At 49.2% G+C, this 11,691-nt stretch overlaps 1 protein-coding gene across 1 annotated transcript; it reads right to left on the reverse strand.

The window, feature by feature from the left end:
- Positions 1-1,258: 1,258 nt before the first annotated feature.
- Positions 1,259-8,779, reverse strand: LOC113747295 (formin-like protein 5). Its single transcript, XM_027286640.1, has 4 exons — positions 8,508-8,779; positions 7,919-7,998; positions 7,639-7,776; positions 1,259-7,539 (listed from the first exon to the last, which is right to left on the reverse strand). Exons 1-4 carry the CDS (start codon positions 8,728-8,730, stop codon positions 6,388-6,390), a joined length of 1,593 nt encoding a protein of 530 aa, XP_027142441.1. The 5' UTR covers positions 8,731-8,779; the 3' UTR covers positions 1,259-6,387.
- Between the last annotated feature and the right edge of the window lie 2,912 nt (positions 8,780-11,691).

The following is an 11,691-nucleotide window of genomic DNA, read 5'->3' on the forward strand; positions in this document are numbered from 1 at the left end:
AGAGGAGACGAGAGAGGAGACGAGAGAGGAGACGAGAGAGGAGGCAACAGAGGAGACCAGAGAGGAGGCAACAGGAGACGAGAGAGGAGGCAACAGAGGAGACCAGAGAGGAGGCAACAGGAGACGAGAGAGGAGGCAACAGAGGAGACGAGAGAGGAGGCAACAGAGGAGACCAGAGAGGAGGCAACAGGAGACCAGAGAGGAGGCAACAGGAGACGAGAGAGGAGGCAACAGAGGAGACAAAAGAGGAGGTAACAGAGGAGACGAGAGAGGAGGCAACAGAGGAGACGGGAGAGGAGGCAACAGAGGAGACAAGAGAGGAGGTAACAGAGGAGACGAGAGAGGAGGCAACAGAGGGGACGAGAGGAGGCAACAGAGGAGACGAGAGGAGGCAACAGAGGAGACGGGAGAGGAGGCAACAGAGGAGACGGGAGAGGAGGCAACAGAGGAGACGAGAGAGGAGACGAGAGGAGACGAGAGAGGAGGCAACAGAGGAGACAAGAGGAGGCAACAGAGGAGACAAGAGGAGGCAACAGAGGAGACGGGAGAGGAGGCAACAGAGGAGACAAGAGGAGGCAACAGAGGAGACGAGAGAGGAGGCAACAGAGGAGACGAGATAGGAGGCAACAGAGGAGACGAGAGAGGAGACGAGAGAGGAGACGGGAGAGGAGAAGGAAGAGAAGGACAAGAGAGCAAGAAAAGGAAGTGACAGAATGAGATGAAGAGGAAGTGTCAGGACTCGTTGGTGCCAGTGAACGTCTCTTCCTTTATTCCAGTCAGTAGGAAAATAGATTCACATTAATGTTTCTGTCCTCCCTCACCTTTCTGTTTCTCTTCACAAACAAACAAACAAACAAAGAAAAACAAACCTCACAGGTAAAGGTGTGAAGGTAAAGGTGTGAAGGTAAAGTAAAGGTAAAGTAAAGGTGTGAAGGTACAGGTGTGAAGGTGTGAAGGTAAAGTAAAGGTGTGAAGGTAAAGTAAAGGTGTGAAGGTAAAGTAAAGGTAAAGTACAGGTGTGAAGGTAAAGTAAAGGTGTGAAGGTAAAGTAAATGTGTAAAGGTAAAGTAAAGGTAAAGTAAAGGTGTGAAGGTAAAGTAAAGGTAAAGTAAATGTGTAAAGGTAAAGTAAAGGTAAAGTAAAGGTGTGAAGGTAAAGTGAAGGTAAAGTACAGGTGTGAAGGTAAAGTAAAGGTGTGAAGGTACAGGTGTGAAGGTAAAGTAAAGGTGCATTTCACTGATTATTGGGGGGTTCACTGTTTTGGACCTTCAACATTTAATCAGAACAGCAAAGTGCAAAAACAAAAGAACAGAAGGCGGCAAAGAAAAAAACTAAACGATTAAAGACGGTCACAGGAAGTCCATGCAGGAAGCTGACAGCGCCTTCCACAAAGAAAATATCTCCATAGCAACAGCAACAATAATAATAATAATAATAATAAAATCTGCACATCAACAAGCTGTACAACTGTATGAAAGAGCAAAGACAAACAGACAAACAATAAATTAAAAAACTCGAGTCTCTTCTTGGACCGAGCAAAAACAGAAATTGGCAGCATGAAGCTCGACATGTGGCTGTTTGATGTCAGACACCTGCTCAGGTAAGGACTTCATTACCCAGAGTTCCTGAGCCTGAGAGGTAGCGAAGCCTGGAAGGCTTCACTCAGGGCAAAAATTTAAGAATTAACTTTAAATTTCTTGAATCTATTTGAATTAAATGATAAAAACCGAGCAGGCGTCTGACAGGAAACAGAGCTACTTTCAGTTTAGACTGGGAGTTAACCATCGTCATCGTCATCGTTACAATGACTGCGATGCTTGACCAGGATCAGCTCGGACGTACAGACATCTCGTCATCTTGTCACCTGAACCGTCGATTCACCTTCAAACCACCAGACTCTGACATCACCTGAGCGTAGTTCAGGTCAAGGTAAACCACTCTCCCGTGGCGTGTCATGTGACCTGACAACAACCTACTTGAGGTTCAAATGTCTGAGACTACTCTGACCTCTCTTCAGGTCACCTGACCAGGTTGTCGTGTACCTCCTGTGACGTTTTGCTGGTTGAAGCGAAGGTGAACAAAGGTGAAGCTGCTCTGAGCGTCATTTTAACTTCAATAAATCAGATTAATGAAGTCAGAAATGATGCAGCATCTTCAAATACCACGGTACAGGAAGTGACATCAGAGGTCGCCGTGTCACTGAGTCTGATCCTTCGAGGTTAACGCATCGCTACCCGATTCCCGATCCTTTAGTCTTTGATTATCTGACCCGTTTCTGGTTTTTGTTTTGTTTTTTTGAGCAACGTGGCTCCACAGTGAAAGATTCCCACGACCACCTCCACCTTCAAACCTGAGTTCCTGATACAGGTCCTAACTGGGCCAAACGGGGCCGAACTGGAGTCATTCTGCGTGTTCTGAACTATTCCACAACCTCCTGGTATGGACTCCGCAGGTTGAGTGGTACCAGGACGAGGGCCTAACCTCCGACTACCCATGAACCATTCGTCTGATTCCTTTTTGGATCTTCTAAAGATACAGTTAGACTGCCTGATGATGACAGGAAAACTTGCTGGACAACCTGACTGACAACTTTGCCCAAAGAGTTGCTCTTATTTGTTTGACCCAACAGGAGTTCAGACCTCGGTATGCATCAAAGGAAGTTCTTCACGGCTCATCTGTCTTTCTGAAAGTCAGCGAGTCAAGATTAGCTAGTCCCAAGTCAAGACAGATTTGTATCTGTTCGGCACATCTTCCAGACTTCTTGGAAAGATACAGATAAAGGAAGCTCCTCATGTCCAGTTCCTGCAGTTAAAGGGGTCAAACTGGTTTTCTTGCTTACATAGACATCTAAAAACATCTCAAAATTGTCAAAAAGTCTCAGTTAGTCCAGTTAAAGGGCCAAACTGAGCCAAACCAAGACCTGTTCAGGCCGGTTGGATGGTCAAACTCCAACCTTTGACATCTCCTCTGACCTTTTCTGGATACCGACAGTGCCATGAAGGTAACTGGACATGTCCAACAGTCCTAGTTAGCCCAGTTTAAGGGTTAAGCTGAGCCAATCGTCTTCCCATCACTGACTTGGTCTAAATCATTTCTGAAACGTCCTTTATTGACTCTCTGATCAAGCTTTTTGTCCAGTCAGACTATTCAGACCCATCGGTGACTTTCCATGAACCATTTCTTTGATTTATTTTCAAACTAAACTTCCACAGTGTTGCTGATCTTTCTGTCTCCTCCCAAACATCTACAGTTTGTGAAGGAATGTCCAGGTAGGATGTAGATTTAAGAAGCTGCTGGACTTCAACCCGTTTTCCGAACGTTCAACCAGTGTCTACAGGAAATACTGCATGTCCAGTTAAGCCAGTTACTTAAACTGATCCAGCCTGGGGCTTCCTCCCATCAGTGAAGACTTTCTTTAACTTTTCATGTCCAGAACTTTTCCAGTTTTCCCAGTTTAGCCCAGCAGGTCCTGCAGAGGTCCCCTCAGGTTTCACCCTGGACATTTTCCATCAACTCTAGATTCACAACAAAACACAAAGAGCAACATTTCACTTTGATCTTAGGCCTCAGACACATCTCATCTGTCTTCAGTGTCACACTGCAACTTTGGGGTTACATTAGGAAGTCATTCCGAAGACCTTGCTATGCGTCTAAGGAAGTTCTGTGGTTTGTTTGTCTTTCTGAAAGTCAAGACCAACAAGTCCCAGGTGGAGATCAACAGATCCCAAGTCAATATCAAGTCCCAGGTCGAGACTAACTAATCTTAAAATCTTAAGTAAAGTAAGTAGTTCTTGTATCATCCAACAGGACCTAAAGTATGTTGTCTTTGTTGGAACTAATAACAAAGCCAAGTCCGAAGCCCCTTACCAGTCGAGTCAAGACCAACAAGTCCTGAGTCAAGTCCACGTTCTAAACATATCAAGTCCTGACTCACGGTTTCACGTTTGTAATTTCTGGGCTGAGTCGAGTCTTTTCTGATGTTGTCAGGTCTGAAGCAGTCATGACTCGCGTCACTGAGGCCTTTACAGAAGTGAAATGTTGCTTTAAACCACTTTAATATTACACAAAGTGTTTCCCTCTTTATTCAAACTGTTAAAATCTCTTCTGATTATTATTCTGACCAAATCCTTGGTAATAAAAAATAAATCTGGTCTCTAGCCGAGTGCAAGCATAAAGCAGAACGTTACATCACCCATAAATACTCGTCAATGTATTTTCTCGATGCATATAACAATAAATTCATAACATACAAGAACTCTCTCTCCTTGTAACTTTTTAACAGTGCAACTTTTCATTTGTTTCAGTTCTGTCTGAAGAGGGCGGAGGCTCGGCCGGTTAAAGGGAAACAGAGACACCGTTTGTCCACCAGGTGGAAACATCGAGCAGGTTTGGCACTAAAAAAAAAGGCGCGTCAGCGAGTGTCAGCTAGGCTGCACTCGCTTCACGTCAAAGAGGACAAGTGCTTAAACTCACTTTCCCATCATGCAACAGGTTATCGTTTTAACAGTCGTGCTGTGTTTCGGTGTCCCTTTAACCGATCTGAAGCTCTCGTTGTCACAGGACGGAGGGAAACACACACACACACACACACACACACACACACACACACACACTTTGACACAGAAAAAAGGTTTTTGTACAAATCTGTGGTTACAGGATGGAGAACAGCGAAGGCCGCCGCCGCCGCCGCCGAGCCCTGCGGTTTGTAGCACCAACAATGAAGAAGATGCCCTCACACGGAGCGAGAGGCCGTTTGGCAGAGGTGAAGAACTAACGACAGCAACGTGACGTCACCATGACGATGGAGGTTTGAATCAGGATGTTGATTCATTAATTAGGAGATCGACTGCAAATCATTTAGAGGATCGTTTTTTCGTCGTCCGGCTCGACGCTGCTTCGTGGTGACGAGGAGTTAGTGCAAAGGGCGCATGGCAACATACAACAACAGCTAGCAGGCTAATTAATCAGGTAGGCTAAGCGTCAGTGCTACAGAAGCTAATTTTAAAACATCCCTCATTAAAATCTTTACTGCATCTTCGACACGTGGCAGGTTACTTTGTGCTTTGCTTTTTTGTGCCTGAGCGGACGCCATGTTCTTCTACCTGTGTTCCTGTGGGCGGGGCTTCACCTCAAAGCCACCGGTCATCGTTTCATCACGCGAGTTCTGCTGGAGGCGAATAAAAGCCGTCCGGGCTGGCGTTCGACGAAGGAGTTTGGCATCAAGAGCACTCGAAGGCTGAAACAGTTACAGATGGACTCACGCGGCATGAGGAGTCACGTCGGGTCTCACTGCGCTCGGCTGGGCTGAGTTCACCTGGATTTTATCCACGTTCAGTTCAGACCAAACGTTTCTCTGCATCGACTGAGCATGAACACAAACTTTTCAACAACGTTCGACTGGTCCGGTGTAGAACGGCATCAGCTCGTGGTGAAGTCAGCCGATACGCAGACGATACGCTGCTTTACCAGCGTAAAAGGTTTCATGGATGTTTGGTCTGAACGAACAGATCCAACATGGCACTGACACGTCACATGATACCCAGCCCTCCTGATCACACAGCAGAGCATGATGGGAAAACAGGCCGCTTTGAACTACAAACAAACATGGCTGCCGCCCACCATGGACCTGGTCCTGACATCCAGAACCTCGACTGACCTGCAGGAATAATTTTACACAACGTGTCTGTCCGATATTCATGATACACACTCACACACACACTCAGAAATATGTACTAAACCGACACAAACACAACAAACCAAAGCTGTTTAGAGCCGAGCCGAGCTGGGCCGAGCCGAGCCGTGCCAAGCTTCCATTCACCCTCAGCCTTCAGGATGTGATCGTCTCCTCCGTCCTTGCTTTCTGTCCACGGCTTCAAAACTTCCATTTTTATTGCCTTGCCATCGCTGACGTTCCTCAACGTTCCTCAACGTTCCACGTGAATCGAGGCGGAGTCATTTTTTCATGTTTAGCTCAAAGAACCTTCACAAGGTTCTGACCCGTAGTACCTGACTCAACACTGAACATACGTGTGCTTCCTCTCGTGTCCTTCCTTCACAGCACTCTGTCTTTATGATGATCTGACCAAGGAGGCAAGGAGGAAAAGAGGAAGGTTTGATTTCAGGCCCAGCCACCTGAGGAGTCGTTCTTCTTCTGGTTTCAGCCACAGACAGACAGACAGACAGACAGACAGACAGACAGGCAGACAGTCTGAGTGCAATGGGAGCTGATGATGGAAGGACAGTCGAGGTCTTGGCTTCATTTCTCCGCCTCGATTGGCTCTCTCCTGTCGCCAATCTGGGATTTCCACCAATAGGAGAAGGGGAGAGGTAAAAGGGGGCAGGGCTTTGTTGCAGTGAGGTAAAAGCTGAGTAAGGGAGGAAGAAGAGCTAGTGTCCTTCTCTCTTTGAGGAGGTGCTGCTGATGTCCTCCACCTCATGCTCCCCAACTTTCACCATAATAATGGAGGAGGAGGAGTAGGAGGAGGTGGGGGAGGAGGAGAAGGCCGGAGCAGCAGCAGGAGAAGAGGTGGAGGTGGAAGGCGGCGGTGGCTCCACTGGTGTCAGCGTGATCTCCACCTCGCCCTGCTCCTCGTGCACCGTGGGCAGAGGGAGAGTAGGCAGAGGAGGAGGAGGAGGATGGAGGTGGGCTGCAGGTGGAGGAGCGGTGCTGCTGTTGTTATTGCTCGGTCTCGGAGCTTTCTGGATGACCTCCACCATCGGGGTCCGCCCCGACGGCGCCAGCTCCCAGCTGGGGCTCTGGAACAGCAGCAGGGGCCGGCTGTGGCGGTCCGCCTCCATCGGGCCGCCGGACTGACACTGCACCACCACGCCGCGGTGCTCCACCAGCCGGTGAGCCGGGTCCGACACTGCGGGCAGTGGACTCAGAACCAAACCTGGCTGGTCCTGGATCACCAGCTCCAGCACGGGCTGCGAGGAGGAGGAGGTGGTGGTGGTGGAGGAGGAGGAGGAGGCTTTCTGGATGACTCCTCCAGTCACGGAGGTGATGATGGGAGGGGGTGGGGGAGGTGCAGGAGGGGAGGGCTGAGGAGGAGGCGGCAGGGCGTCCTCCGGCCGAGGTTTTCTTGGTCGTCCACGTTTCCGTTTCACCGGAGGTGCGGCGGAGCCACCGGCCACGCCCGGCGTCACCACCTCCAGGGGGCGCTTGTTAGCGTTCCCTCGTGCTTTCTGGACCACAGAGGTGGGGGCCGCCACTGTGTGCTGCTGAGGAGGAGGTGGAGGAGGAGGCTGAGGTGCAGGGGCGACCTTCTCCCGCTCGTACGACAGGCAGCTCTGAGGCAGGATCACCACCGGGACCGGCCCGCCCTGCTGCTGGGGCAGCGTCGCCATGGCGATGACCTTAACCCCACCACCGCTGGCAGCGGCGGCTGCGGCCGGGCCTCCTGGCCCGGACGCCCCGCCTACACCCGAGGCATCTTTGGGCGCCAGCGAAGGTGGAGAAGAGCGGACGGAGAGCTGGGCCTTGTCTGGGATGGAGCTCCGAGGAAGGATTCTGGGTAACTGCTTCATGAAGGCTTCAACCTGCGTCACATGACATCATCACGACATCACACGTCACTTCAAAATAAAACACCTTGAACAAACACCTTGAACAAACGGCAGTGGGCGGAGTCAACGTACAGCAGGACGCAGAGAGGAGGAGGAGGAGGAGGAGGAGGGAGGAGGAGCGTCCAGCGAGGAAGGTTTGACCGCTGCAGCGGATTTGTCTCCGGACGGCAGCTTCGATGAAGACGAGGACGAAGAGTCTCCACTGTCCCTCTAGAGACAGACAGGAAGCAGTGACATCATCATCATCATCAGTGACATCATCATCATCAGTGACATCATCAGGGATCATGTGATCGGAAACAGACGACATGCTGTTAGCTGCTGTTAGCTCAGTTCGTTAGCTTCAAGTCACCTTCTGGTCAGATGATCCATCACCATCCTTAGAGACGACCGGAGCCTTCTTGATGACCTTGTGTGGTTTGGCTGGACCTCCTGCAGACAGACAGGCAGACAGACAGACAGGCAGACAGACAGACAGACAGACAGGCAGGCAGACAGACAGATAAACAGACAGACAGACACACAGACACACAGACAGATAAACAGACAGACAGACACACAGACACCCAGACAGACAGACAGACAGACACACAGACAGACAAACAGACAGACAGATAAACAGACAGATAAACAGACAGACAGACAGACAGACAGACAGACAGACAGACAGACACACAGACAGACACACAGACAGGCAGACAGATAGGCAGACAGACAGACAGATAAACAAACAGACAAACAGACAGACAGATAAACAGACAGACAGACAGGCAGACAGATAGGCAGACAGACAGACAAACAGACAGACAGATAAACAGACAGATAAACAGACAGACAGACACACAGACAGACAGACAGACAGACAGACACACAGACAGACAGGTTAAACAGGATATACACAGACATTACTGCGATCAGTATCTGAGTACTTCCTCCTCCACCTGCGAGTGCTGCTGAGGTGACGAGCTCCGCCTGGCTGCAGCGAGGGTTGACGATGTGCTCCTGGATCAGGTAGCGAGCGATCTCCACCACCGTGTCGAACGAACGCTTCAGGATCTTCTGCGCCCAATCACAGATCAGCTCGCACGCCGCCTCAGTCACTTCCTGTTTGTACGTCTGGACCAGCTCGGTCAGCTCGGCCTGCAGACGAAGACGAGGGAGCATTAACCTGTGTGTGTGTGTGTGTGTGTGTGTGTGTGTGTGTGTGTGTGTGTGTGTGTGTGTGTGTGTGTGGTGGTGTGTGTGTGTCTGTGGTGTGTGTGTGTGTGTGTGTGTGTGTCTGTGTGTGTGTGTTGTTGTGTGTGTGTGTCTGTGTGGTCTGTGTGTGTGTGTGTGTGTGTCTGTGTGTGTGTGTGTCTGTTGTGTGTGTGTGTGGTGTGTGTGTGGTGTGTGTGTGTGTGTCTGTGTGTGTGTGTGCTGTGTGTCTGTGTGTGTGTGGTGTGTGTGTGTGTCGTGTGTGGTGTGTGTCGTGGTGTGTGGTGTGTTGGTGTGTGTGTCTGTGGTGGTGTGTCGTGGTGTCGTGTGTGTGTGTGGTCTGTGTGTGTGTGTGTTGTGTGTGGTCTGTGTGTGTGTGTGTGTGTTGTGTGTGTTGTCGTGTGTGTGTGTGTGTGTGTGTGTGTCCTGTGTGTGGTGTCGGTGTGGTGTCCTGTGTGTGTGTGTGTCGGTGTGTGTCTGTGTGGTGTGTTGTGTGGTGTCTGTGGTGTGTTGTGTGGTGTGTGTGTGGTGTCTGGGTGTTGTGTGTGTGTGGGGTGTCTGTGTGTGGGTCTGTGTGTGTGTCTGTGGTGTGGTGTGTGTGGTGTCTGTGTCTGTGGGTGTGTGTGGGTGTGTGTGTGTGTGTGTGTCTGTGTCTGTGTGTGTGTGTGTTGGTGTGTGTGTGGCTGTGTGTGTGTGGGTGTGGTGTGTGTTCTGTGTCTGTGTGTGTGTGTGTCTGTGTGTGTGTTGTGTGTGTGTGTGTCTGTGTGTGTGTGTGTCTGTGTGTGTGTGTGTGTAGCGATCAAACCTTTGCAAATGGTCCAGAATGCTGCAGTGCGACTGGTTTTCAATCAACCTAAAGGTCACATGTCACTCACTCTTCAGCGACCTGCACTGGCTGCCTGTAGCTGCCAGAATAAACACAAAGCTCTGACGCTGAGCCAAAACCACTCAGGATCTGCCCCGCCTATCTCAGGATCTGCCCCTGCCTATCTCAGGATCTGCCCCTGCCTATCTCAGGATTCTGCCCCTGCTACTCAGGATCTGCCGCAGCCTATCTCAGCGGCCCCGTGATCTAGGCTGCCCCTGCCTACCCAGGATCCCCCTGCCTATCTCAGGATCTGCCCCAGCCTATCCAGGCGTCTTACTAAAGGCTCACGTCCCGACCAGGGCGCTACACTCCGCTCATAACAAACCGTCTAGTTGTACCCTCGCCTCTTCGCAAAGCGAGGTCACTCTAAACTCTTCTCTGTGGGTCGCCCCAATGGTGGAATGACCAACGGCTACTAGAACAGCAACATCCCTTTCTTACTCTTAAAAAACTGTAAAAACCTTTCCGTTTCCAGAATGCTTCCCTGCCTAACAAAACTAACAAACTAACAACACTCTGTGTCCTTTACACCTTCTCAGCTTATGTTCCTCCTCTGTAAGTCGCTTTGGATAAAAGCGTCTGCTAAATGCAATGTAAGTGTAATGTAATGTAATGTAATGTAATATGAATGTAATAAATAATGTAATGTAAAGTATAGTAAGTAATGTAATGTAATGTAATATAATGTAATGTAAAGTAATGTAAAAGTAATGTAATGTAAGTGATGTAAAGTATGGTGATGTAATGGAATGTGATGTAATGTAATGTGATGTAAGTAATGTGATGGATGTATGTAATAATGTCATGTAATATAATAATGTAATGTAATGTAATGTAATTAAAGTACTGTAATGTATAATCATCTGTAATGTGAGCATTAGTAATGTAAAGTAATGTAATGTAAGTAAGGGATGTAAAGTATTGGATGTAAATAGTAATGTGATGTAAGTAAAGTGAGGTAATGTAATGTATGTATGATGTGATGTAATGTGATGTAAGCTGTGATGTAAATGTAATGTAATTGTAATGGTGATTGTAATGTGATGTAAAGTAATGTGAATGTACCAGGCTCTACTGTAATGTCCTGCCTGTAAAGAAGTACTGTAACAGTTTATTGTAACGGTAATGTGTGTAAAGTAATGTAGGAAGTCATGAAAGTAATGCGTAAGTGATGTAAAGTCATGTGATGTAATGTTAATGTGATGTAAGTAATGTATGTGATGTAAATGTAGATGTAATGTGGATGTAAAGTAATGTGTGATGTGATTAAATGTGAGGTCGTATGGATGAAGTAAAGTTGTAATGTAATGTACCATGTAGGACGTGTAATGTAATGTGGCTGGCATGTCATAAAATGTAATGTTAATCATCACTCATGTCCAGTAATGTCCTGTACAGTCCTGGCTGTCATGTACCTGTCCTCTCCTGTCATGTAAAGTAATGTCACGTAGGTCCTGTAACGTGCCTGTCCCGTCATGTGCTGTCCGGTCCTGTGCGGTAATTCCTGTGCTGTGCGGTCCTGTGCTGTCCTGTGCTGGTCCCGTCATGTCCTGACTGTGCTGTCCTGTGATGTCACGTCAGGTGCTGTACCGTCCTGTTCCTGTCCTGTCCTGTCACTCGTCCTGTCCGTGCGTCAATGTCCCCGTACCTGTGGCTGTCCCGTAATGTGCTGTCCCGTACGTCAGTAGGCTGTCCAGTCATGTGCTGTCCTTACTGTGCGTCCCGGCCTGTGCTGTTACTGTCCACGGTCTGTCCTGTGCTGTCCCGTCCATGTGCTTCCTGTGCCTGGTGCTAGTCCTGCCTGTCATGTCATGTGCTCTCTCTCTCCCCCCCCCCCCCGGCGGCGGCGGCACCCCGCGCGCTCTCACATTCCTTCCCTTCCTTCCGCCCCTCCCTTCCCCCCCTTCCTTTCCCTCCCCTTTCCCATTCTTTCCATTACCCTCCCCTTCCTTATCCCTCCCCTTCCTTCCCTCCCATTTCCTGTCCCTCCCATTCCGTTTCCTTTACTCCCCTTCCACTTTCCCTCCCATTCCGTTCCCTTCCCTCCCGTTCCATTCCTTCCG

This window comes from Larimichthys crocea, chromosome XIII (genome assembly GCF_000972845.2).
Source record: "Larimichthys crocea isolate SSNF chromosome XIII, L_crocea_2.0, whole genome shotgun sequence".
Lineage (NCBI taxonomy): Eukaryota > Metazoa > Chordata > Actinopteri > Sciaenidae > Larimichthys > Larimichthys crocea.

Bases quoted from the DNA above. Each gene is read 5' to 3' on its own strand.
- LOC113747295 (XM_027286640.1), bottom strand. From the start codon at position 8,730: ATGCTCCCTCGTCTTCGTCTGCAGGCCGAGCTGACCGAGCTGGTCCAG. The intron at 7,999-8,507 runs GTGGAGGAGGAA...GTCTGTCTGCAG, and splicing joins CACCTCAGCAGCACTCGCAG to GAGGTCCAGCCAAACCACAC. The intron at 7,777-7,918 runs GTGACTTGAAGC...GTCTGTCTCTAG, and splicing joins ATGGATCATCTGACCAGAAG to AGGGACAGTGGAGACTCTTC.